At 50.3% G+C, this 23,099-nt stretch overlaps 14 protein-coding genes across 14 annotated transcripts; 7 read left to right on the plus strand and 7 right to left on the minus strand.

Moving 5' to 3' along the window:
* Positions 1 to 28: 28 nt before the first annotated feature.
* Positions 29 to 1,330, plus strand: PICMEDRAFT_73750 (hypothetical protein; the record flags this gene model as incomplete). Its single annotated transcript, XM_019164573.1, has 1 exon — positions 29 to 1,330. The coding sequence occupies one exon, from the start codon at positions 29 to 31 to the stop codon at positions 1,328 to 1,330; it is 1,302 nt and encodes a 433-aa protein (XP_019016063.1).
* Positions 1,312 to 2,160, minus strand: PICMEDRAFT_17457 (hypothetical protein). Its single transcript, XM_019161611.1, has one exon. The coding sequence runs from the start codon at positions 2,072 to 2,074 to the stop codon at positions 1,499 to 1,501; it is 576 nt and encodes a 191-aa protein (XP_019016064.1). The 5' UTR covers positions 2,075 to 2,160; the 3' UTR covers positions 1,312 to 1,498.
* A 289-nt stretch (positions 2,161 to 2,449) lies between these two features.
* PICMEDRAFT_17458 (hypothetical protein) lies at positions 2,450 to 3,389 on the minus strand. The gene has a single exon (XM_019161612.1). The coding sequence runs from the start codon at positions 3,322 to 3,324 to the stop codon at positions 2,839 to 2,841; it is 486 nt and encodes a 161-aa protein (XP_019016065.1). The 5' UTR covers positions 3,325 to 3,389; the 3' UTR covers positions 2,450 to 2,838.
* Positions 3,390 to 3,580: 191 nt separating this feature from the next.
* On the minus strand, positions 3,581 to 9,195 carry PICMEDRAFT_35663 (hypothetical protein; the record flags this gene model as incomplete). Its single annotated transcript, XM_019162957.1, has 4 exons — positions 3,581 to 5,033; positions 5,187 to 5,413; positions 5,918 to 6,364; positions 7,600 to 9,195. 4 exons carry the CDS (start codon positions 9,193 to 9,195, stop codon positions 3,581 to 3,583), a joined length of 3,723 nt encoding a protein of 1,240 aa, XP_019016066.1.
* Positions 9,196 to 10,489: 1,294 nt separating this feature from the next.
* Positions 10,490 to 11,290, plus strand: PICMEDRAFT_73753 (hypothetical protein; the record flags this gene model as incomplete). Its single annotated transcript, XM_019164574.1, has 1 exon — positions 10,490 to 11,290. One exon carries the CDS (start codon positions 10,490 to 10,492, stop codon positions 11,288 to 11,290), a length of 801 nt encoding a protein of 266 aa, XP_019016067.1.
* A 720-nt stretch (positions 11,291 to 12,010) lies between these two features.
* Positions 12,011 to 12,640, plus strand: PICMEDRAFT_73754 (hypothetical protein; the record flags this gene model as incomplete). Its single annotated transcript, XM_019164575.1, has 1 exon — positions 12,011 to 12,640. The coding sequence occupies one exon, from the start codon at positions 12,011 to 12,013 to the stop codon at positions 12,638 to 12,640; it is 630 nt and encodes a 209-aa protein (XP_019016068.1).
* A 967-nt stretch (positions 12,641 to 13,607) lies between these two features.
* PICMEDRAFT_36252 (hypothetical protein) lies at positions 13,608 to 14,384 on the plus strand (the record flags this gene model as incomplete). The annotated part of the gene is made up of 1 exon (XM_019162997.1): positions 13,608 to 14,384. One exon carries the CDS (start codon positions 13,608 to 13,610, stop codon positions 14,382 to 14,384), a length of 777 nt encoding a protein of 258 aa, XP_019016069.1.
* A 706-nt stretch (positions 14,385 to 15,090) lies between these two features.
* Positions 15,091 to 16,218, plus strand: PICMEDRAFT_73756 (hypothetical protein; the record flags this gene model as incomplete). The annotated part of the gene is made up of 1 exon (XM_019164576.1): positions 15,091 to 16,218. One exon carries the CDS (start codon positions 15,091 to 15,093, stop codon positions 16,216 to 16,218), a length of 1,128 nt encoding a protein of 375 aa, XP_019016070.1.
* Positions 16,170 to 17,407, minus strand: PICMEDRAFT_17463 (hypothetical protein). Its single transcript, XM_019161614.1, has one exon. It carries the CDS (start codon positions 17,346 to 17,348, stop codon positions 16,356 to 16,358), a length of 993 nt encoding a protein of 330 aa, XP_019016071.1. The 5' UTR covers positions 17,349 to 17,407; the 3' UTR covers positions 16,170 to 16,355.
* A 212-nt stretch (positions 17,408 to 17,619) lies between these two features.
* On the minus strand, positions 17,620 to 18,734 carry PICMEDRAFT_17464 (hypothetical protein). Its single transcript, XM_019161615.1, has 2 exons — positions 18,660 to 18,734; positions 17,620 to 18,564 (listed from the first exon to the last, which is right to left on the minus strand). The coding sequence occupies exons 1-2, from the start codon at positions 18,660 to 18,662 to the stop codon at positions 17,734 to 17,736; spliced, it is 834 nt and encodes a 277-aa protein (XP_019016072.1). The 5' UTR covers positions 18,663 to 18,734; the 3' UTR covers positions 17,620 to 17,733.
* A 170-nt stretch (positions 18,735 to 18,904) lies between these two features.
* Positions 18,905 to 19,556, plus strand: PICMEDRAFT_17465 (hypothetical protein). Its single transcript, XM_019161616.1, has one exon. The coding sequence runs from the start codon at positions 18,955 to 18,957 to the stop codon at positions 19,375 to 19,377; it is 423 nt and encodes a 140-aa protein (XP_019016073.1). The 5' UTR covers positions 18,905 to 18,954; the 3' UTR covers positions 19,378 to 19,556.
* On the minus strand, positions 19,418 to 19,797 carry PICMEDRAFT_157794 (hypothetical protein). The gene has a single exon (XM_019160961.1). The coding sequence runs from the start codon at positions 19,653 to 19,655 to the stop codon at positions 19,458 to 19,460; it is 198 nt and encodes a 65-aa protein (XP_019016074.1). The 5' UTR covers positions 19,656 to 19,797; the 3' UTR covers positions 19,418 to 19,457.
* A 35-nt stretch (positions 19,798 to 19,832) lies between these two features.
* On the minus strand, positions 19,833 to 20,903 carry PICMEDRAFT_73760 (hypothetical protein; the record flags this gene model as incomplete). Its single annotated transcript, XM_019164577.1, has 1 exon — positions 19,833 to 20,903. The coding sequence occupies one exon, from the start codon at positions 20,901 to 20,903 to the stop codon at positions 19,833 to 19,835; it is 1,071 nt and encodes a 356-aa protein (XP_019016075.1).
* An 810-nt stretch (positions 20,904 to 21,713) lies between these two features.
* On the plus strand, positions 21,714 to 23,063 carry PICMEDRAFT_73761 (hypothetical protein; the record flags this gene model as incomplete). The annotated part of the gene is made up of 1 exon (XM_019164578.1): positions 21,714 to 23,063. One exon carries the CDS (start codon positions 21,714 to 21,716, stop codon positions 23,061 to 23,063), a length of 1,350 nt encoding a protein of 449 aa, XP_019016076.1.
* Positions 23,064 to 23,099: the final 36 nt, after the last annotated feature.

Here is a 23,099-nt window from a genome sequence, read left to right on the forward strand (position 1 = left end):
TCCAACCCATGTTGATGACATTCGATTCATGACGTTACTTTTCAAAGGGTTGCTATTTTTCATTGCGGCGCAGGTTGTTGTCTACTCCTTATTTTTCAAGCCATCAATTTCCTCAAAAGAGATCCGGGGCATCTTCGAGGAGTCCAAAAGCAGAATCAATTCCAGATTCAATGAAACAAGCAAGTATCTCAATCGTGCAAAGATCAAAGGTGCAAGTAACTCATATATTGAGCCAGTGTATATGAACGACCTCAATCACACTGTTCTCACAGAAGAAAACATTAGGCTCGAGAATGCCACGATTTTGGTTTTGTGTCGAAATTGGGAGTTGGAAGATATCTTATCGTCTATGCGTTCCCTTGAAGATAGATTCAATAAAGACTATCATTACCCGTGGACCTTTTTGAACGACGTTCCGTTTGATGACGATTTTATTCAATGGACTACCGAAATGGCCAGCGGTAAAACGGAATACGGTTTAATTCCTGCTCAGGATTGGAACACACCATCTTTCATCAACCAGACAAAGTATGACGAGGGAATCGAAGAAGCTATCTCACGACAAATTTTATACGGCTTCTCCAAATCGTATAGAAATATGTGCCATTTTAACTCAGGCTTTTTCTTTAGGCAGGAACTTGTCAATCAGTACGATTACTACTTCAGAGTTGAGCCTGGGGTTGAATATTTCTGCGATTTCCAGATGGATCCATTTCGACTCATGCGTGAACAGCGTAAAAAGTATTCATTTGTCATTACGCTTTACGAATATCCGGACACCATTCCGACTCTTTGGGAGACCGTCGAAGATTTTTTCAATGAGTACCCACAACACTTGCATCCCAACAATAGTGCCGAATTTATTACTGACAAAAGCCCCATCGGCACAAATGCGTTAGACTTAGGGGAAACCTCATATAATCTGTGCCATTTTTGGTCAAACTTTGAGATTGGAGATTTGAATTTTTTCAGATCACAGGCATACTTGGACTACTTCAACTATTTGAGTAAGACTGGAGGGTTCTACTACGAGCGTTGGGGTGATGCTCCTGTTCATTCGATTGCAGCAGCCATGCTGCTTGACAAAAATGAGATCTTTCATTTCGAAGATATTGGGTACACACATGTTCCAATTTTTTCATATCCTGAAAGTAAGCAGATCAAGAAATATAAAAGGTGTATTATTCCAAAGGATGAGAGAAATTTAAACGTTGGGTTGGCAAGCTGTTTGCCAAGATGGTGGAAAATAGGAGGTGGAAAGCGGTTTTTAAAGGAATACTACCACGAGGAGGAGTATATTGCATACAAGGAACACAACAAAATAGCATAATCAACTCTAGAGCCTATTTCTGTGGCATTTTGACTCTAGAAGAAATGTGTGAGCGCAAGGAGGGGTCAAGGAATTACAAACAGGAACAATGTAAGTTTAAATATATTCTTTTAGTAAAAAGCGTAAAATACAGTATACACGATGTATATTCATGAATGTTTGCCAAAATTAGGCAAAGTTTGATTCGAGTCTATTTAGTTCGTCGAGGTTCCTCTGAAGATCTAGCTGATCTTTTTTATCGTTCAAGCTTGGGATCAATGTGATGGCTTCGTCTATATCTTCGCATGACAAGGAGCCCAGCTGGGCAATTTCGAACGGGTGCAAAATAGAGTTCTCTTCACTTTTAAGCAAAGTTTCCACTGCTGTGCACGTTTCGACATCTTTGAATCTGGAGAACATCGATAGATGGTCGAGTGTCTTGCGCAATATCTCGTTTGCGCCTGGTGCTGTGGACAATTTGGCTAGCTGGTCGTCGTCCGGCTCGCCCGATGGGTCTGAAGTGTCGATTTCAACACCGTTCAACTTCGAAATCATCTCCATCCGCTCCTTGAGAGCTGCACGGATCAATATACGGGCCTCTGATAAGTTGAGCGTGATTAGTTTGGACACATCTCCGTGGTGGTCGACCTGTTCGAGCTGGAATTCAGGACCCAACTTCAACTCTGCGGCGTTTTCCTCGTCTTCCGGCTGGTGGGCCTTGCCTCCTCTTCTTCTGGTGACAACGGTGGATGTAGAGATGTTCATTGTACACTCGGGTAAGTCTTCTGATCTGCCGGTCCTGCTTTCGATTACTCCCTCCTACTCCCGGTCTATACTGTGCCAACGTCTTCTTTCTTCCCGAACACTGGCAACATGTTTCTGGGTTGCTTGCGAGCCGTCTGCGCGCACCTCCAAACGAAAAGAGGTGAGGACGGCTTCTGAGCATTACATACTCTACTTCAGCGGAAGCGCTCCCATGATTAGTGCATTGGGGTTAGCCGGTCTGTCAGATTACAGGAGGCTGTGAGTACCTTTGGTGTAGCAGCCGGAAGATAAACGGCAACGGCGAATGAAGGTTTTGGACGAAAAAAGGGAGAAAAAGTAGCAGAAGACGGAACAGAGTCGCAAGACAAACAGAACACTTTGCCTCGTGCTCGTCTGACAACCTCAGCAGTTTTGTAGAAGCACTATTATCTTGTAATATATACGGGCAGCACGCAGGCCGATCCTGGTCTGTCAACCATTGACCTCCGGGTGCTACGTAAAAGTTTCTATACAAATGAAACATCAGGTGCTAAGTAAGTAATCCAGCAGGCGCCAAGAAGCATTAGACTATTGAAAAAGGGTTATACGGGTTATGTGACAAGTGGTTGTTGAGTATTAAATTCGTTATAGTGTAGGTTGGAAGAAAAGGGGGAACAAAGAGCCGTCTTTTTATCGCACTGTTATTGATCTCTGATATGCATCGATTATGCCATAGGTACTCCGGGTGGTTGTGTATGGCAGCGGCAGCCGGGTCGTCGGCGGCACTAGGCTCCGAGCGGAGCGGCACCGCCCTGGTCTGGCACAGGCATCGGAACAGGCTTGTTGGCGTACGCCATGTATCTCTGGAACATCATCCCGACACCCTCGAGAATACCCAAGAAGATCGCACAGGTGATGGCCGAGTTTAGCATGTGTTTCCGTCCGCCTCTCACCGCAAGCGAGCCACCGACGCAGAACCCAGCCATGATGGCGTTCCACGCGTCCTCACGTTTACGGATGGCCTTTATCGAGCAGTCGTAGAACGAAAACAGACCTCCCCAGACACCGAAGTTACCTCCGACAACTGGAGCACGAGCCTTGATCGCCGCCAACGCCCCTATTCTTCTCTCGCCGTATGGCGAGTTTCTGAACCCCTTGATACCGTGCCAGATGGACCCACCAATGACACCCATGGCGTAGGCACCACCGAAATCGTTAAGGATCACGATCGGACAAGGGTCTCTCGAGTGATCTGCTTCTGGTGTGGACATCTCTCGTGTGTGTAGTTCTTGGTACGCTGGACTAGAGCTGGGCTATTTCTGTCCTTCTTTCTCCTGCTCCACCTGCTCCGGCCCGCTTGCTCCTCTTCTGTCCACCCTCCCTCCTTCTTCTTTCCCAGTCATGATGAATTTTTCAGCGCCCGCCGAAGTCGGCCAGGGGAGCACAGACTGCGGGATTTCGGGACGATCGGTGCAAAAAAGCTTTTTACAGGCTGCACGGGGTACAGAGGGGTTGACGGACAGAAAGCTATACAAGACTAAGAGAACGGCCTCCTCTGCGGATGTCGGAGCTGAAGCGGGCAGTAGGAGGGGCCCAGTGACCCGTCCAGGGTTCCTCGGTGATAAAAGGGTGCTGAAGGGCCTCCTGCGGAGTCCAGCGCTCGAGCGGACTGATGTTGAGCACGCCCTTGAGAAAGTGGACCAAACATGACCGTTCATGCATCTCCCGGTCCACGGCTTCCCTGGGCATGTTCTTCTTGGGCAGGCGGTAGTTCATGACGATTTTGTCGAGCTTGGTGTCGCAGAAGTACTGCTTGGCAGGGCTCTCGTGCAGATTGAACTCGCGGTTGAACTCGTCGAGGGTTTTCAGACGGTAGGAGTATCTGCCGCCGGACTTGTCGTTGAAGAAGTCGTAGCTAGGGTTGTCCTGCTTCACGACGTAGTTGCTGGCCTTCTTTTCCACCATCATCCAGGACGGCGGCATGCCGAAGGTCTGCACCATTCTCGCCAACTGCTCGTACTCAGAGGTGCCGGGCAAAAGCGGCAAGCCGAGAAACAACTCGGCCACAATGCACCCGAAGGACCACATGTCGACGGAGGTGGAGTAGTCCACGCCGAGGATCACCTCGGGCGAGCGGTAGAAGCGGGACTGCACGTAGGAGTAGAGAAGCTGGTGCTCCTCGCAGGCGCTGCCGAAGTCGATGACCTTCAAGTCGGGCTTGTTCAGCTTCGCCAACAGGATGTTCTCTGGCTTTAGGTCGCAGTGGATGATCTTGATCTCCTTCAAGGCGCATAGTGCTTCGAGGATCTGCGCGGCAAAGTTCCTCACCAACTTGATGCACAAGCCATGGTGGTGGTTCTGCTTTATGATCTCGTACAAGTTGGAGCTTAGCAGCTTGAATACAAGACATAGGTGGTACTTGTGCATGAATTTGTCCTTCAAGTCGATGAAGTACTTCTTGTATTTTGGATCCACCTTCTTGTCGATGTACTCCAACACATTGCCCTCGGCAATGGACTGCTGCAAGCATTCTTGTCTGGCCTTGATGACCTTCACCGCCACAATCTCTTGAGTCTTCAAGTTCTGGCACTTCACAACCTGTCCGAAGGTCCCCTGTCCGAGAATATCGAGCACAAGGTACTTCTTGTTCTCCTCGGTCCCCAATATGTCATTCACATACAAAATGTAATCGTAGACCTCGTTATCGTAGCCACCGTTGTGGCATGGTTTACTGTTCTTGGTTAAGGCTCTTCTTGGATTCTTGGATTTCTGGTAATCGTACTCTGGTACGCACATGGAGTATGACAAATTCAATTGTGTGGTCAGTGCAGAGAGGGGCGAAACAAAAGATTGGGAAGATGAAACACGACGAAATTTGGGCTTGTCATTAATGGCTGGCTGCAAATCGGAAGCTGATGAAACAGCATTGAACTTCGGTAGTTTCAAGTGATTTTTTAACGCTTTCGGTTTGTGGACTTTCCTATCGCCGTTATCAAAAGTGTAGTAATCTTCAACTGAGTAACTGGGATTGTGGCCGTAGCCTAAGGCCATACTATCCGAAGGTAGATTGTCCATGTTCTGGTTTGGGTAAGTTTGGATCCCGTTCATGGAATTTGGATCATAAGGCGGTAACTGCGATTTATCATTGTCATTCAACATTGGATAAGGCATTCCATGTTGATGGTGGTGCACTGCAGCCACACTTTCTCTTCTTATATTATTGAACGTGTTCCCTGTGTTCGCATTCATAGACGTGAGAACGGGACCTTCTGCTCTCAACGGTGGAATGATCTGTTGTTGTTGACTTTCCAACAAGGCTCTAGTGCCGAAAGTCATTGGATTGCCATTATTATTGTTCGCCTTATTGTATCGAGACAGATCAAACTGTTGAGATAGCCTGTGCAGTGGCTGCGAGTCGTCATATGCATCCAGTGGGGGTAGCATAGACATTCTTCTCTGTTGAGCGAAGAAACGCTCCTTGTCTACATAACCTTGATCTGGATGTTGCTCCTGTTTTTGTGCAGCTCCATTTCCTACCGCAAGGACTTGATCTTGAGGGGAGACACCATGTGTGGCTGGAAGGTTCATACCGAACTTTGACTTCGAGACGGCAAAAGATTTACTACGCATACCAAAGTTGGACTTTTGAGGAGAACAGGCCTCATTGTTTGAATTCTTTGGAAAAAAAGTACTCTCTTTAGGTGTCGACATTTTCAAATGGGGCGGTCCCATTAACGACTTCTTAGGCATACTAGTACTTGGACTAGAGGAGAGTTTGGAGGGATAATTGCTCGACATATAGGTGTTGGCAAACTGCGGTATTTCCGAAATGGAGTGCATTCTTGGTTGGTGAGTGTTCATTACAGGGTTAACGTGTGGTGGTAGCGGTGGGGGCAAAGGAGGGTAAGATGTGTTTGTCGGCGACAGCTGGTTATCTGAATTATTGAATCCCCAGAAGTTTTTGAAGAGAGACTTCTCGGGCGATGGATTGTTTGATCCCAGAGTCAGTCCAGGGTACTGAGAGTTATTTATCGACGGTGAAGCGGGGCCTAAATGCAGAACATTTTCGTTCACGGATGAGCCATTTGGAGACATGGAGGTCGACAAGGGTGACGATGCGCTGATGCTCGAGATGGAGGGCAGTCGCTGCATGTGTGAGGATAACCTTCTATTCACTCCTAGTCTGTGTAAAGCAGGATCGGATGGCTGGGTCAGCGACATACTCTGCTGGTTCCAATTTGATGCTGGGTACTGGGGATTCAGTGGAAGCATTGGGTTTGTGTATTGCTGTTGCGGAGGTTGTTGCTGCTGCTGCTGTTGCTGCTGTTGTTGAGAAAAATGTAGCTGCTGGCCTTGCTTCTGTTGTTGTAGATGCTGGTACCGCTGTTGCTGCTGCATTTGCTGTAGTTGTTGTATCTGCAACTGTTGCTGCATTTGTATTTGGGGCTGGGGGTTCTGTCCAAGTATCTGTTGTGGAAGTTGTAAGTTTATCTGCTGTTGCGCATGCTGGTCAGCCAGTGACGGTTGTGCTTGTTGTTGTTGCTGCTGCTGCTGCTGCTGCTGCTGCTGCTGCTGTTGCTGCTGTTGCTGCTGTTGCAGTTCTTGTTGTTGAGCTTGTGATGACTGTTGTTGAGGCTGGAGCATGGCGGAAACCTATTTTTTTTCTATATTGATGGCGAAAAGAGGGGGCAGTACAACAAAGAGTCGTAATATGCAAAATCAGTGTCTGTAGTAGTGTCCTGTAATCTGACAAGGTCGTGCAAGTTCAGTATGATGTATATTTTTCCTGTTTCAAAAGCAAATTCAAGGGAAGTCGCCGGTTTTCACATCTACTGTTGGCTGACAGTACGAAAATGCTTGTTCTGAACTTATCGGTGAAGCAGATACTGGCGAGGGGGGGACTGGGGGTCGAGGACGGGAGCGTCTTGAGTCCGGCTGCTCAGATTAATGGATAGTCGAAGATGTCGAGATGGATTGTGTAGGGACACCGGATCATGTCTTCTCGAGCCTCTCCCCCTGTCGGCCGTGTCAATTTGTTCTCCTTGATGGATCTCAGCCGGCTCCTGCGATTAGGGACGAACGAGGCCGGTGCCAGAGCGAGGGAGGAGGAGCGAGCCCGAGCAGGCGAGACGGCGAGAGAACTCGCGGGCGTTATCGAGTGGAAGGCACATCATGTCGACTTATCGACTTATCGGGGAAGGCCGAAGGGTGAACTTTGAGAGATCGGCAGCAACAGGGGGATTTACATCAGAGATAGGAGATTAGATCAAAAAAAGCAGAGAAGGGACTAGCATGTGAAAAGCCCCGAATTGTTAAATTTTGAAGTGTAATTAGTTTTTCTAAGTGAACGAAAGCTTAGGTAAAAGAGAATAAGAAGAGTAAGAATAAGAGAATAAGAAGAGAAGGGAGGTTATAAATTAAATTAGACTAAAGAATGGTGCGTGGGGATGATTTCTCTAAAATCAAAACAGACGATATAATCAAGCGTAAAAAAAACTGTTCCTTATGGGTAGGACTTGGTCCATCAATCAGTTCATGTTGACGACAGAGAACTTGGCCAACTTGGAGGCTGCTCTTAATCTAGGACCGAAGAAGAAGAAGATGTAGACCAATGCGACAATACCGATGGAGATAAATCCCAAGGTGGCCATGGCCCAGGTGGTGGACATGTTCTGGAACATGGCGACACCGGCGTGGGAGAGGGCACCTGCAATGGCAAAGGATGGGATACAGAAGGCTGCAATGGCGGAGTTGCTCAAGCCTGCAGCGGAGTAGGAGTCAATGATGTAGTTCAACATGGCCAACCAGAGGAGAGGGTCAGCAAGGGCCAAGACGAAACCTGCAACGATTGGGGACCAGTAGTTGACGGTACCGTCGGAGGTGAAAGCGAACCAGAAAAGGCCGAGAGGGAATCCCCAGACGGTGACCAAAGAGAGCAAGAATCTTGCTTCTGGTCTTGGAATACCACCGTTTCTGATTCTGTCTCTCTTGAACAACCAGGTCTGTACCGGCTGGAGGAGGATGACAAAGGCGACACCGACAACGAAGTTCAAGTAGGTGCACTCAGCAGCAATGTAGGACAATTTGTTGTTGTAGACAAAGACGTCGAAGATACCGTCGTTGTAAAGGAATAAAATGGCGTAGGCGAAACCGTTGTAGAGACCCATGAAGATAATGATTGGCTCGGTGACCATCATTTTCAAAGCTTGCAAAGCGACGAACTTGATTTCGTTGAAGGTGTTGACCTTCTCGACAACAACGGCGGCATCGCCCTCTTGGGACAACTTTTCTTCGTAGACGGCCTTGTAGGATGGGGTCTTCCAGGAGAGGGTGTCCTTGAAGTAGCCAAACTCTCTCCAGATGACGCCTGGACAGTCTCTGCCCTCCATGGCGGTTCTCTCCTCGATGACGATTCTTGGCAAGGTTTCTGGAAGGAAACACATACCGACGACGAAGGCCCCACCGATGATGATGTTGATGATGAAGATCCACTTGTAGCCCAACTTGGAGTTTTCGGCAATGGCCTCACCGACGATACCGCCGATGGAAGGGCCTGCGTTGGCAGAGAAGACAAACAGAGCCATAGGCTGGGAGGCCTCGTCGGAGGCGCAGAACAAGTCTCCAATGGTACCGGCGACGTTGGACAAGGCGGTGGAGCCGCACATGCCGATGATGAACATGAAGATGGCCACCATAGGCATGTTGAGGGGCCACGCGCAGCCGAAGTTGAAGATGATGTAGAAGATGATCGAGATGACGTAGATCCACTTTCTGCCGCCCAAGTCGGACAAAGGCCCGAGGAACGCAGGCCCGACAGCGGTACCGAGAATGAACAAGGACTGGCCGAGAGTGGCCACCTGGGCGTCGACACCGAAGTTCTCCTCCACAATGTACTCGACGGCGACGTAGGTCGTCGACGTGAGCGTCACGTACACCTGCAACGTGCAGTACGCAATGACGATTCCGTACTTCTTTTTCCAGTCCCAGTGGTATGGGTGGTATGGGTTCTCCACAGAGAAGGGCACGCTGGCCTCAACCGGGTTCGACGTGATGTCTGCTAGCGTGAGCGGCTTCGACATCACCGGCTCTACCTGGTTGATTGGTGCCGAAAGGTCGGACTTCTTTTCTTCCGAGTCTGACATGGTGTTGGATTTTCAGCAAAGAGCTCGTGTGCGCAATTTCAGCAGTAGTAGTACTAGTGTAGTAGCAGTGGTAGTAGTGGGGGCTAGTTCGTGCTGGCTTGCAGACTGACTGGCTCGCTTGCTGGCTTACTGGCGTGCTGTGCTGGTGGCTGAAGGGCTCTGGAGAAGGCTGTCTTGCAAAAACAACAGAACAAAAGAGGCTCGTACCACTCCAAACCTCATCTCCAACGAGCCAAAAGGGGCGATAACGATCTTTTCAGCGGAGGGAGAAGTGGCCATGTATAAATAGCTGCATCGCAACGAACCCAGCTGAGCACAAAAGGGAAAAAAAAAGCAAGCTCAGCGGCGTCCAGCCAGAGTCGCGCCCAACGCCAGCGCCGGGCCTGATAGCGGGCAGACAATGGCCAACGGGAGACGCCCGGGTGCCGGGGCGAAAAATTTTCAGCGGCCAGATGCGCATAACCCGGCGTGCATGCCCGGCGAGTGCCTTCCGCGCGTCTCGGCGGTGCAGTGGGCTCTGCCGCTTGACGTGATAAGGGCTAGGCCTGCCGTGGAGAGATAGAAGAGGGGAGCTGGGTGGAGAGCCGGAGCAGGGCGACAGGTCTCGGACATCGCCAGCAGGCGGGCCGGGCACAACCAGCGACGTCTCCGCGGCTCGGTAGCCGGTAGAGACATCCAAACTGGTCGGGGCGCGCCTGCCGCGGGGAGGCAAGACGGCAGAAGTTTCCGCGGCAGGCCTGCCGCGGCAGCGTGTGCAGCATCCGTCATGCGGCGCGCGCCGCCGATGCCGTGCCGCGGCCTGCGTGTCCACGCCCGATGCGGAAGCCGGCAGGGCCCCGCGGAGAGGGTGCCGTGGGGAGCAGGCGGGAGCGAGAGCGGGGGCCGCCGACGCGACGGCGGCAAGAAAAGGGGCGGTTACGTCAGCAAGCCGTTGGTGACGGGCGCAGGGGGCGGGGGGGCCGGACGCGGGCGAGAAAAAGCATTCTCCGTTGGTGTGCCCGATGCGTGCGGGTTTTGTCCGGAGACGTGCCGACGGAACGGCGAGCCCGCGGAACGGCGGGCCCGCGGAATGGGCTAACGCTTCTTGTCAGGAGAAATAAAGAACAGATGGGGAGAGAAAACCTTTCTCTATTGTCTACGGAACGGGCAGGCTCGCAAGCTCCGTGGAACAAAAGAGTATAAAGCCGCCAGGTTCCCGCCCTTGGTTCCCGCCCTTGGTTCCTCGACACAGCAACTGTGCGTTGGACGGATCCTCGCACGCTCCAGGACCCCTCCCGCCAGACAAGACCGTCCGATGAGCAGCCTTACGACAGAACAGCTCCAGCAGCTCAAGGGCGACGTGCGGAAACAGGTGTGGGAGAAGCTGAGACCCGTGGCGTACCCGGACTCCCGCTTCCACTGGGACTTTGCCGAGTTCATCGCCGACTTTGAGGGCTCGGACACGTCCACGGCGCTGATCCTGGCCAGCGACTTCTTCCGGGACGCAGTCAGCGGCGCCTGCGGCGGAGCCGCCTCCAGGCGCCTGCTCTTTGTCACCCCCGACAACTGCCTCGAGGCCCTCCGCTACGAGCTCCTCACCAGAAACATCCCCTTTCTCACCACCACCTACGGCATCAAGCGTGGCTTCTTCCTCCTCGACCCGGCCAAGATCGACGCCTCGCTCTACCGCTACGCCGCCACCCTCGACGGCATGGAGAGGGCCGGCACACACGTGTGTCTCGCAGATCTCCAGCGCATGAACGTCTTCGTGCCCCTCATGTTCACCGGCACCGGCGCCATCAACGACAGAGGCGTCCGCTTCGGCAAGGGCCACGGCTACTTCGACCTCGAGTGGGCCATGCTCTCCACCATTCGCTGCATCGACCCCGCCTCCACCCACTGCGTCGCCGTCGTCCACGACGTCCAGCTCCTTGAGGGCGTCGAACTCAAGCCAGAGGTGTTTGACACCGTCTGCGACTACATCGTCACCAACACCCGTGTCCTCGCCGTCGAGGACGCCCGCAAACCAAGCTGCGGTGTCCTCTGGGACGCCCTGGCGCCAGGTATGCTCGAGGACATTGAGCCCTTGGCAGAGCTCCGCCACATGGGCCTTTGATGTCCTCCAATCGTTTACCCCTATAGAGCTGTAGAACTGTAATAAAATATCACGAGTAGTCTGTCGGCGGAGGCGCAGACACATGGAGAAAAAGCTGGCTTACGCTAACCGGTACAGCCTTGTGTCGCATGCCGGCCAAGCTGACCAGCACACCGCCAAGCCTGCATGTCGCAGGCCCGCTGCCCAAACAGGCCTTGTAGCCACAGACGAAGATAGCGCAAAACTCGCCAGACGTCGGTGCAAAACGCCTCTTTCTGCACCTCTCTTCCCGCTTCCGGAAGTTTGTTGATGTCTGTATCTTCCGACAGTAGACAGGTCGGAGCTTGTGCAAACCACCCAGCAACAAGGCTTGTCACTACTACAAATGCACTGTGCACATGAATCCTCACATGCTTTTTATAGAAAATGCTGCGGTTTAACGCCGAGTCTTAAGTCGGACTTAAAGTATGAAGTGTCGCCGACTACACTATGCACCAGCTCCGCCCGGTCTATGACATCGAACAAACTGTGGGCTCTCACCCATTTTCAAAAATGTCAAGGCTTGTCGCACCAAGTCTATCTCCGAACCCGATTTGACTTATTTCAAACCCGTTGGTCCTCACACACTCAAATACTTGATTTTATCTTCTTTGGATCCCATCCGTTGGCTTGCATTAAAAATGTAAAAGCGCCCATCCAAACGGATCAATTGTGGCATATTCGCCTTTTCCTTCGACCCAAATGATTAAATACCCGCAGTTAATGGTCGCCGTCCCCGATATCCCAGGTACCTTCTCTTATGGACTCTCTGGACTCAGGAAAAAAATGCACATCCTCGGAGACAAGCTTCAATCGCTCAACCAGTCTCTTTTTTCTAAAACACAACAGCGTATCAATACAGACCCCGCAGCCGAGTTAGTCTCCCGGATCCCTAACTCGTCGCAACGAGATACAATAACAGCAGCATATACTTTCAAAGAAGCAGCCATTAGTAACTCTCACGGAAAGCCGGCTAGGACCCATTCTGCCAAATCCCCCTATGTCACGCCCGAACCAACAAACCGCCGAATGAAGTCACAGAGTGAAAAAGCCTTGTACTCGCAGATAGAAAATCACCCGGATCTTTTGCTTCCTAGTCCAATAGGTGCAAAAAAACGGAAAAGAGAGGCTGATGGTAACGAGTTGCAGCGTGACATTCCACTGAAGCCATCTTCGGCAAATCATGAGGACACCACTTATAGACGAGTTCAGCGGAAAACTGCCATTTCGCTCTCTGACAAAGACACTCTCCTTTCAGACGCCTCCTGTAATTCTCTATGCTCTGACCAAGAAGGGTTTTTTCTGGTTCTGGATGACCACATCACCGTATAAAAGCTGTTCATATTTTACCTTGATGAAGACAGTCAAGTCGATAATAGGAGCAGCTTTTTCGTGAATTTTTGTTCTAGTAGATCTAGAACTTCCGGTTAATGCACTGTATTTCCGCTCGGTCTATAATGTACTTTCACGTACTGTGTAAAAGAAACAAACAAAATATGAGTAAACCAGCAAGCCAGCAAATATGGATAACGATGCGGGGTAGGCTATTGGAGACTTGAGAGATTTTGGTCCCCATATGTGAGATATGCGGCCTGCGTGCTACCAACAATTCTCGGTGACACCTAATCTTCTATTTTCTCCTGGCGTTAGCAAGCCATACTTTTCTCCACAATTGCAATACACTTCATATCTTTTGAGCACACCTCCACGATGCCAGAAGCAATCTACATGCAGTTATTTTAGTGTACACTGTACGGTAGCATCGTCTATGGGCGAAAGGAGACTTGATCACTACTGTCCCGGGTACTTTCTCTAACAATGCCAAAACTTTGTTCCCTTTTGGGGAATTTAGCGTGGGCATGTTTTAGTAATTCGTCTTTTCAATCCCCCGGCGGAATCATCAGACGTCAGTCAAGGGCGGCATATATGGAGATGTGTTCCTAGCAAAGAGGGGGAAGTATCAGGCAAACTCATTGCGGAGTTTTGCAGACAATTTGGCAGGTTTTTTCTGAGCCATGTCCCCTCCCGTAACGCTAACTTTGCGGAGAACCAGGCTTTCCAAGTAAAGTCGGCTTAGTATTTTAGACGGATAGATTCCTTCATTCTCTTTCACTATCTATTCTGCCCCCTCAAATGTTATTCTATGCCTGGTCGACACTGGGATCAAACACATAACTAAGACCAAAGTAGCAGCGCAATGACAGGCAGTATAGACATGGCAAAAAGCAACTTCGAACACCACGAACATTTTCCTCTGAAGATAGTGGAAGATATTGAACGGGGCGTGCACAAGGCAGAAATGAAGGCTTCCAAGATTGAAGAATCGTCAGATGGTAACTATGTGTATCTTGACAACAAGAAATTCGTCAAAAGTGACCTTATCAAGGCCTTTGGTGGTGCCATGAACCCAGGTTGGGCTGTCCCTTCGGTACACAAGTTTGGGAATCCCGCCCCACTAGGGTTGAGTGCCTTTGCATACTGCACGTTTGTTTCCTCCCTAATCAATATCGGTACCAGGGGAACCCACAATGATTCCGTCAACACCGGCGCTGCTCTGTTCTACGGCGGGTTCATCCAGATGGTAGCCGGTCTTTGGGAGTTTTCACTAGAAAATGCATTTGGTGGTTTGGCTTTTTGTTCATTCGGCGGATACTGGATGTCTGCCGCCACCTTGAAGATCCCCTGGTTCAATGCTACCGCCTCATATGCTACTGAGCACGAGCTGAACAACGCAATGGGGTTCTTCTATTTGGGCTGGCTAATGTTCACCCTCCTACTTGTTTTGTGCACCGTCAAGTCCACGGTCCTGTTTTTCCTTTTGTTTGTTCTTGTTTTCCTTCGACTCATGTTGCTCACTATCTTCAGGTTCTACGATCTACACTCATGCGAAGTTGGCGCTGGCGTTATAGGGGTCATGGCTGCTCTTTTGGCATGGTACCACGCCTATGCCGGTTTGGCCACACGCCAAAACTCGTACTACGTCGTTGATCCTATTGCCATGCCCATAATAAGCATGAACGGCTTACGCAGAGCGGCGCCAAAAGACTCACAGGAGGACGACATCGAGCTGGAATAAGGAATTGCTCTGTTCTTGCCGCTAGTAAGCAATTGCCACTGATAGCTGCTTAAATAGTATCTTTATCGAGATAGAAAGCGTATAGCAATTTCTTTCGTGCAAAGACGGTGCAATCCTGTTTGGCTCAACCTAGCCGTCCGCCATCCGCCATCTGCCCCGTATTTTTCTTTTCGTTGTTTTCCTTGTCTTCTTCAGCCACGCCTACAAATCATGGCCAGACCGAGGTCTTTCCATTTATATCCCACTTCCTATGCTGCAACGGCCGAGGAAGGTTTTTCCTCGTTTAGCCTTCCGAGGCTCTGCGTGTAATGCCCAACGATGCCCTACAGCCGTTCTATCTGCTGCCCGGGCTTTTTTTCCGTGCACCGGGAGCGATTCTCCGCAACATGAATTTGCAAGACTTGGATGAGAGGGGGAGAAGAAGTAGAAGAGCACATGAGGCTCAGTGGTTGAATTGTTTCTTTCTTTCGATTTGAAGGAAATATGGTCTTTTGGTTGGAATAACAGCTCAGCAGATGATGAGTGAAAAAGATATAGATATTGTACAGCACTACGTTTGGAGCATAATGCCTGCGCATGATAGAAAAGCTACTAACATCGTGTCTCAGTAGTATGAGAGCTGACATAGGCGTTTGCTCTGGTCATCAGAAAAAGGCGGTACGAAAAGATATATGGTGTAGCAGTTTCATGCGGTGACTATTTGAGGATGGCTCTCAACGCCAACGGCCTTGGCGTTGAGAGCCATGAGGTCAGCTGCGAGATGAGCCAGATGGCGGACATGAGCCAGTTGCAGACGGGTGGCGCCGTCGGTATGAGCCAGATGGCAGACATGAATCAGCTCGAGCAGATCAAAGAGTGCGACACCAGCCAACTGGTGGACATGAGTCAGATGCGTGCGGGGGAATCGCTGTCTGAGGATACATGTTTGAGTGCAAACGAGACACATACGGAATCACTCGGCTTTTCTCAGAACGCATGCGTGGATGCTTGCAGTTCACAAATGCCTGATGTGTCTTGCACACAGCAGAGCGTGGATCTGGCTCAGGTGGCAAGTGATAATAGAGCAGCAGACGCCAATCCGGTGCTGCCTTCGCCCACTACTTCTCATTCGAGTCCTTTGTGGGAGTGTGCTGCTGAGCCAGAACATGCAAAGGATATCAACGCAGTAACACTCGACACCGATCAAGAGCTTAGTGGAATTCGAAGGACCCTATTCCTTCTTAACAAGATGCGCACGGTTTCTTACATCCCGCTAAGAAAGAAGTTGATGTCCATTTTGAACCTGTTCAGCAAGCTCTGCCAATCGGAGAGAACTGAAATGACTGCAAGATATCAGCTTTCAAGTTTCCTTTTACGGCTTTTTCTCAAGCTGTTTGAATGTCGCACTTTGAACAACGATAAACTATATGAGCTCTTCAAAATTGGAATCAACTGCTATGTTTTGAACTTTAAACATTTTACAAAGGCAGACAAAACCCAGCTTGGGTTGCTTTTCCAATTCATTTGTGACTTGATTTTTGTGAATGCCAAAATCAAATCATATGGGAAAGAGAGTTACTTCTCGTGGATCGAAACTCATAAAGTAAAAAACCAGCTAACGGCCACATCCAACAAGACGCATTTGCAAATTTTGCTCTATTACCTACTAGAGTTGTTGTTTCTTCTATTAGAGTTTAAAGCTGAAGAGAGAACAATCAGCGACGGATTCTACATCCAGAATCAGCTGAGGAAGTTGCTAGCCTTCTTGATTTTGAATGGAAATACAGAACTCGTCAGATTATTCAGACGCAATAAGTATAAGATGGTGACCCAAAAAAGCAACTCGCTACAGTGAAGGATGATATCACGAAGATAGTATTGCTCGGGCCAAGTCTGTCATCAAATTACAGAATTACCTGTGTCTTAAAAACCACTAACTACCTACTATATTCTTACAACTGTATTTGTATACACGCAGCTACCATACCAGATTTATTTCGCCTTTGCATCATCCCTAACTGGGTCGAAATATGGATGCATCATGGCCTCTTTTGCAGTGAGCCTTTCCTGATGATCGTAACGTAGAACTTTGTCGATTAAATCCAAAAAGTCTTCACTCACCAAACTGTTATTATTCGCAGTGACAAACCTGGTCCATGGTCTTCTTGTGTAATGACCCAAATCCTCGTACTCGGGTCCTAGCTTCAAATTGTATTTCTTCAAGTATTTGTACAAGTCATCGGTGCCCAACACACGGGCAATCTGGACCAACTGGTCTGTGTTTGACTTCCCGTGGAAAAACGGTTCTCTTCGGAACACTATCGACGCTATAGTAGCACCAAAAGACCACAAATCCAACGAGTAGTCATAGTATCTAAAGTCAACTAAGAGCTCAGGGCCTTTGAAGTATCTCGATGCCACACGCACATTGTATTCCGTACCAGGATGGTAAAATTCAGCGAGCCCCCAGTCAATCAACCTCAACTTCTTGCATGAATGGTCGATCATTATGTTGTGTGGCTTAACATCCCTATGCATTATGCCCATGGAATGAGCGAAATCCAATGCCTCTAAAACTTGAAACATATAGTATCTGATATCGATGTCGGTAAATGTCGGATAGAGAGAACGGAACTCCAAGTTGTTCACGTGTTCAAATATTAGTGCGGACATCTTGCTTGACGGTTCTCTTACTATATCGTATAGCTGGATTATATGTGGACCTCCTGAGAGGTTTTGCAATATTTTGATTTCTCTTTTGATTTTCTTTCTTTTGATGGGCTTCAAAGCCTTTATAATGATTCTCTCTCCTGAAGGTAATGAGAATCCATCAAAAACCTCACTGTACTTGCCCCTACCGACCTTATCCCCTATCTCGTAGTTGCTCTGGGCACCCCACATGATGGAAATATTTTCATAGTCCCAGTATTCCTGGGGTTTGCTTTCGTTCACATCGGCGTACACCCTGGATATCGTAGTGGCCATGCCTGTACCTGGATATACTGTCTTTGCTGTTCTATAGGATCCTCTTGACTGTCCAAGAGGTGTCTTCCGCTGTTCCTGTTTTCCAACGCTGTTTCAAACTTCTCTATCCATCATCATTCCTCTTCTTCCACTTTGTCCATCAGTTCGCAATCTCGGAATTTTCGCTCGGCTGAATCTTTTTTGTTACGTAAGCCGTCCTTTCTAATGTAAGAGATTTCCCGATCACTTATCGATCAGAAGACACTAGGTGGGTTCCGGGTCTTATTTCTAACCTGGAAGCAAGTGTGATTACACAATTACAGCATTAAAATGAGTGGAACAATGTTGTTCGGTAGAAAATTAACATAGTTGATAAATATATAGATAAAAAACGGCGGTAAGCAGATCATAGACTTTCGAATCTTTGGATCAAGTTTTCTTGTCTTTTCCTGTCTGCTTGTCTGTCTTCAAGGGCATCCAACGACCTGATGTCGGTCAAAACGTCCATGGTCTTTCCAAAGTAAACTTCCTGAAGCATATTCCTCATTTGGGTTTCGACGTCCTCAATCAATGAGCCGATATTGGCCACGTGTGAAGCAGAGTCTTTGTATGCGATTTCACGCTCAGTTTGCCTGGTTAAGTTCCCACTCAAGTACGTGCTATCATTGTTCGCCTCGGAGAGATCTAGCAAGATGGTCGAGGTTAGTCTATAAGTAGAGCTGCCAGCGGTGGCGTTTTCGATTTCAAAAACATGGATTGAGTCCCAACTAGAGGATTCTTCAACTGTTTTCTTCAGAAGTACCACGCCATCAAATCCTACCTTCCCGTCAGCTGATGCGTCACCGTCTTCATTGTCCCATAAGTACACGCTCGAAACACCACCCTCGTAATAAAGGTCTCTGTAAATGTCGAAAGAATCGTTTGCAAAAAGTTCTAGCTCTCTCAAGTGCTCACTCGGCTTAGGAGCGTCAGCATCGTCACCAACAGATCCATCAGCGTCAACGTATTGATTGCTGAAGGGAGAGCGGTATGAGTCTCCATCACGATTGTAGTCGCAGCACAAAAACGTTTTACCTGATTTAGGACATTTTAGTGATTTCAATGGGGCGTCAACAGAGGCAAGAAGGTCACCGGCAAGCTCAGGCTGCAATCTGCAAATATTGGAGAGGTTTGAGGTGATTGCCTTCGGGTCAAGACGGCGTAACACGTCTAGAGATGCGTCGTATGCTTCGTCGGACTGGTTCAAGGAGTTGTTGGTGTTAGTAATGTGGCTTGACGGGCCCGGCTGCCGGGGGCGCAATTGATGCAACGCAGGTGCAAGGGAGGACGTACCATTATGTATGTATGGTGGGGATGTAAAGTGGTCTGTCTGGGGATGATATCGCTTGTGTAGAAGCAGCCCCTCCGTGTTCCGGCAAGAGAGTTCTATCGAAGCGCAGTATTTCCGTGACGAGCGGTTGGCACGTTCGAGCGACTTTTCCGTTCCTTGGCTTCACACTGTGTGAGAAGAGTGGGCAGAGGTGCTGTCCTCCATTCTTGTGCTGTCCTGGTCTCCCCGTCGTTGTGAACAAATACTACACTCTCTTCTCATTACAAAAGCTGCAGATATTCTGAAGTATAATATACGATGCTTGAAAGTCTACTTACCAAATACCTCCCAACTACCCCAGGTTATCTACCAAAATGGATTTTCTTCATTTCTGTTGTTGCAATTTTCAATTCTCTGCAAACCTACACCAACTTGTCATTGACAAAGAAAGTGTATGCAGGTAAGCCAGAAGAGGTCACCCCATTGAGTGCACGTACTTTTGGTACCTGGACCTTGGTTTCAAGTATCATCCGTGCATACGCAGCATACAACATCACCAACGTCCATGTGTACAACCTCTGCATTGTTTCTTATGTGATTGCCTTGTGGCATTTCGGCAGTGAGTGGTTGATCTTCAAGACGTGCAAGTTTGACAAGGGCTTGTTTGGCCCATTGATTGTCTCAACTTTGTCCATCACATGGATGATCTTGCAGAAAGACTTCTACACTTCTTTGATCTAAGCTACTTGCTCGGTCATATTATTAAGATATATACTTTTACGTAGTAATTACGAGTTACGAATTACGAGCCACATGTTCCTTTATGACGATTTGTTTCTGATAAGTGGAATTAGAATAGAAAGTAAGTAGTTTATACCTAAAATGTGTCGATACATAGAAATGCAAAAACCAAAAGCCTTGATAGTGTAGAGAATAAGGAGGGGAACCTGATGATTGGTATGTTGGTGTCGTATCTGTGAAAATGGAATATGGGTTGCCAAATTTTTTAGGGTTGTCATCAGCTTTTGTCTTTCGAGTGGTGGTGAGATCAGGTACGAAGGAAAACGTATTAAGATAGGAAAAAAAATCAGGATAACAAAGTACACAACGTTGTTGAGGAAACAGAAGTGGAGAGAAAGTCAAATGAACAGGAAAACTTGAGAAAAGAGGAGCATAAGGGGGAGGGTTAAGGAGGATCAGTTTTTGGTTGGATCATGTAACTTCAAGACGTCCACCGCCGGGCCCAACAAACGCTGAAAGCCGCTTTTGTTCAAAGAGACGACCTTCAAAGGCGTGAGGGCTCTCACAGTTGCCTGTCTTGGGGAATCGTAAAGCAAGGCCAACTCGCCAAAGTAGTCACCCTTCTTCAAGGTTGTGACGAGGCCGTGGCCTTCTTTAATCACCTCTGCGTCACCATCTTCGATGAAGTAGAAGTTCTCGCCGGCCTCGCCCTCGGAGACAACGTTTTCGCCCGTCTTGAAGCTCTCTGTGTTGAGGGCGTCAGCCAACTTGGAGCGCTCATAGGGGGAGAGGGATTGTAGGACAGGGACCTCCTTGAGGAAGTTCTCGTACAAGCTGCGCTTCTTGGCGGTGCCCTCCAAGAGGATTCTCCGGAAGGTCATTCTGTCCAAGGCCCAGAGGATGCACTCCGACGTGGCTATCACCGAGGCGGCACGCGGGGAGTTGTACATCAAGGCCAACTCGCCGAAGGAGGAGCCGTCGCTGGAGGTGTTGACGACCTTGCCGTCGACCAAGAAGTCGACCGTGCCCTTCTCGAGCACGTAGAAGAAGTCTCCCTCGTCGCCCTGCTTGATGATCTCGAAGCCCTTCGGGCACCGTTTTTCCTCGAGGGCGAAGATGATTGTGCGGAGGGAGTCCTCGTCCAACTGGCTGAAGAGGAAGTTCTTGATGACGCTGGCGTTCAACCGGGTCAACTGGTCGTGCGAGAGCTGGTGCACCGGCGGCTTCCAGTTGTCCTTGCTGAACGTGTTTGGGTTCAGCGCCTCTGCGGACACGGAAACTCTTCTGTGGGCGTTGAAGTTGAAGTTGCTGGCGCCGTCGTTGGCTGCGCCGACCCCGAAGAAGGACTTGAGGCCTGCCGCAGGCGCCGCCTGCTGCGACGCTGGCTGCGCCTGTGCTTGCGATGGCGGCTGTGGGGGCTGCGACACCGCCTTGGAGTGTGGGTCGAGCGGGTCCGACGACGGATCAAACGAGTTCTTGAAGGAGGGCGCCTTCGACTGGAAGGAGAAGACCTGATCGCTGGACATTGTGTGTGCGTGTGTGTGGGCGGTGGGGAGGCGGGAACCGGATCTGGGGGTTCGTGTGCTGCGCTGTAGTCGTCGCCGTGTGTGTGTGTGCCAGCAAGAAGCAAGCGCTGTTGTCTGTCGGTCTGTGTGTCCCTCCTGCGACCGCCAATGCCTCCCTGGCCACCAGCCTGCCTGCATGCACAGGCGATCTCCTCCGATAAGCAGGGGGAGGAGAAGCCAGTTGGCTGTGGCCCTCACCCTGCCTGCCTGTCTGCCTGCCTGCCCGCCTCACCCTCTCCCACTCTCTGCCTGTGCGCACCTCTCGCCCCCTTCCCGCCGGTGCACGGGTGCATTGAGCCCCCCGGCCTTCCGGTGTTTATCTGTCGGCGTTTCGGCATCGCAAAACGGGCACCCAAAACGGCCACCCCCGCCTCAGACACCGGCAAACACCGACGTTCCGCCGTCGACGCGTCGGCCCAGTGCCCCGCTTACCCGTCTGCTCGGTTATCGTCGCACCGCAGCACGGCGAGGCCCGCCCCGCGGGGCAGACCGCTAACAGTTATCAGCAGCTATCAACTGCCGTTAGATGCCTCATGCAAAAGAGCCTTTCTTTTTTCTTGGGCCTCTGCCCTGTCGGGTGCAGAACAGGGGTGGACATGCGGTGCCGGGGCATCATATAAATAGGCGGGGGTTGCCCGTGTGGTCAGTTCAGACGTAGTGCTGGTGGTTCTGGGCCGTATGGTGTTTGGTGTTTGGTGTTTTGTTCTGTCGCTTGCACTACCGGTGGAAACACACGTATAGGAACACGCACACGCACACGCACACACATCGATGACGAGAGACTGGACCGAGTTTTTGAGCGAAGAGGCGTTGTTGAGAAAGCGTTCGGTGATGGCGTTCCCGAAGGGAGACGTGATTTCGTTGGCGGTGGGGCTTCCGAACCCGGCGTGCTTCCCGCTGAAGGGCGTCGAGCTCGACGTGGAATCGCCGGGGTCGCAGTTCCGCAAGACGGAGCGGATCGGGTACACGATCGACACGCATCCGGACCAGCTGGTGGACTCGTGCCAGTACATGTCGTCGCGAGGACTCGCCCACTTCGACGAGTGGGTCAAGGCGTACGTGGAGAAGTACTTCCTGCCGGGGTACGCCGGGTGGAAGTACCTCGTGCAGTCGGGCGCCACGCAGTCGTTGGACGCCATCTTCCGGATGTTACTGAACCCGAACGAGGACACGGTGCTCTGCGAGAAGTTGACGTACTCGTGCTTCTTGGAAACGTGCATCCCCTTCCGGGTGAAGCTCTTCTCCGTGGAGATGGACGACTTCGGGGTGGTTCCCGAGAAGATGGACGAGCTTTTGTGCGGGTGGTCGGCCGCCGGCTCCGCCACAGAGGGCCTCAAGAAGCCCAAGGTCTTCTACACAATGCCCACGGGCCACAACCCGACGGGGATCACGCTCTCCACGGAGCGCCGCAGAGCGCTCATGGAGGTGTGCAACAAGCACAACATCCTTGTCATCGAGGACGACCCGTACTACCACTTGCAGTTGGACGACGCCGCAAACATCCCTTCCCTCTTGAAGTTCGACGTCGAGGGCAGAGTCATCCGGATCGACTCCTTCTCCAAGATGTTGATGCCCGGCTTGAGGGTCTCCATCGTGACCGCCAACGACCTCTTCATAGACAAGCTCTCGATGCACAACGAGTTGTCGATCCACTCCGCCTCCGCAAACTCCCAGTTGGTGCTCGAGATGATCTTCTCCAAGTGGGGCGACGGCGGCTTCGACGCCTGGTTGAGACACCTACAGTCCATGTACCGCCGGAGAAGAGACGTCATGCTGGGCGCGTTTGACAGGTACCTCCCAAAGTCTTTGGTCACCTACAACAGGCCTAACCACGGCATGTTCATCTGGGTCAACGCCAAGCTCGACCAGTTTGCCCAGCCGTCCGACTCGACGCTGAAGGACTACGAGTGGGCCACCCACGTGGAAGACGAGATCTTCAGGGTTGCCAGCGAAAAGTACAAGGTCATCTTGACCAAGGGCCACTGGTTCATGCAGGACAAACACACCGTGTGTTCGGGCTTCCGGGCCACCTACGCCTTTGCAAGTGAGGACGAAATGGTGAAGGGCGCAGAGCTCTTCGGAAAGGCCATCTCCGATGTGCACAGCTCTCTATCCGGCTAATCACCTACTCTTCCGCTCTGTGTATCCGTATCTGTA

The sequence above is a fragment of the Pichia membranifaciens genome (assembly GCF_001661235.1).
Source record: "Pichia membranifaciens NRRL Y-2026 unplaced genomic scaffold PICMEscaffold_5, whole genome shotgun sequence".
NCBI classification, from domain to species: Eukaryota; Fungi; Ascomycota; class Pichiomycetes; order Pichiales; family Pichiaceae; genus Pichia; species Pichia membranifaciens.

Excerpts from the sequence above, each read along its gene's own strand:
- PICMEDRAFT_17457 (XM_019161611.1), bottom strand. The coding sequence starts at position 2,074 with ATGAACATCTCTACATCCACCGTTGTCACCAGAAGAAGAGGAGGCAAG.
- PICMEDRAFT_17458 (XM_019161612.1), bottom strand. The coding sequence starts at position 3,324 with ATGTCCACACCAGAAGCAGATCACTCGAGAGACCCTTGTCCGATCGTG.
- PICMEDRAFT_17463 (XM_019161614.1), bottom strand. The coding sequence starts at position 17,348 with ATGGCCACTACGATATCCAGGGTGTACGCCGATGTGAACGAAAGCAAA.
- PICMEDRAFT_17465 (XM_019161616.1), top strand. The coding sequence starts at position 18,955 with ATGCTTGAAAGTCTACTTACCAAATACCTCCCAACTACCCCAGGTTAT.
- PICMEDRAFT_157794 (XM_019160961.1), bottom strand. The coding sequence starts at position 19,655 with ATGACAACCCTAAAAAATTTGGCAACCCATATTCCATTTTCACAGATA.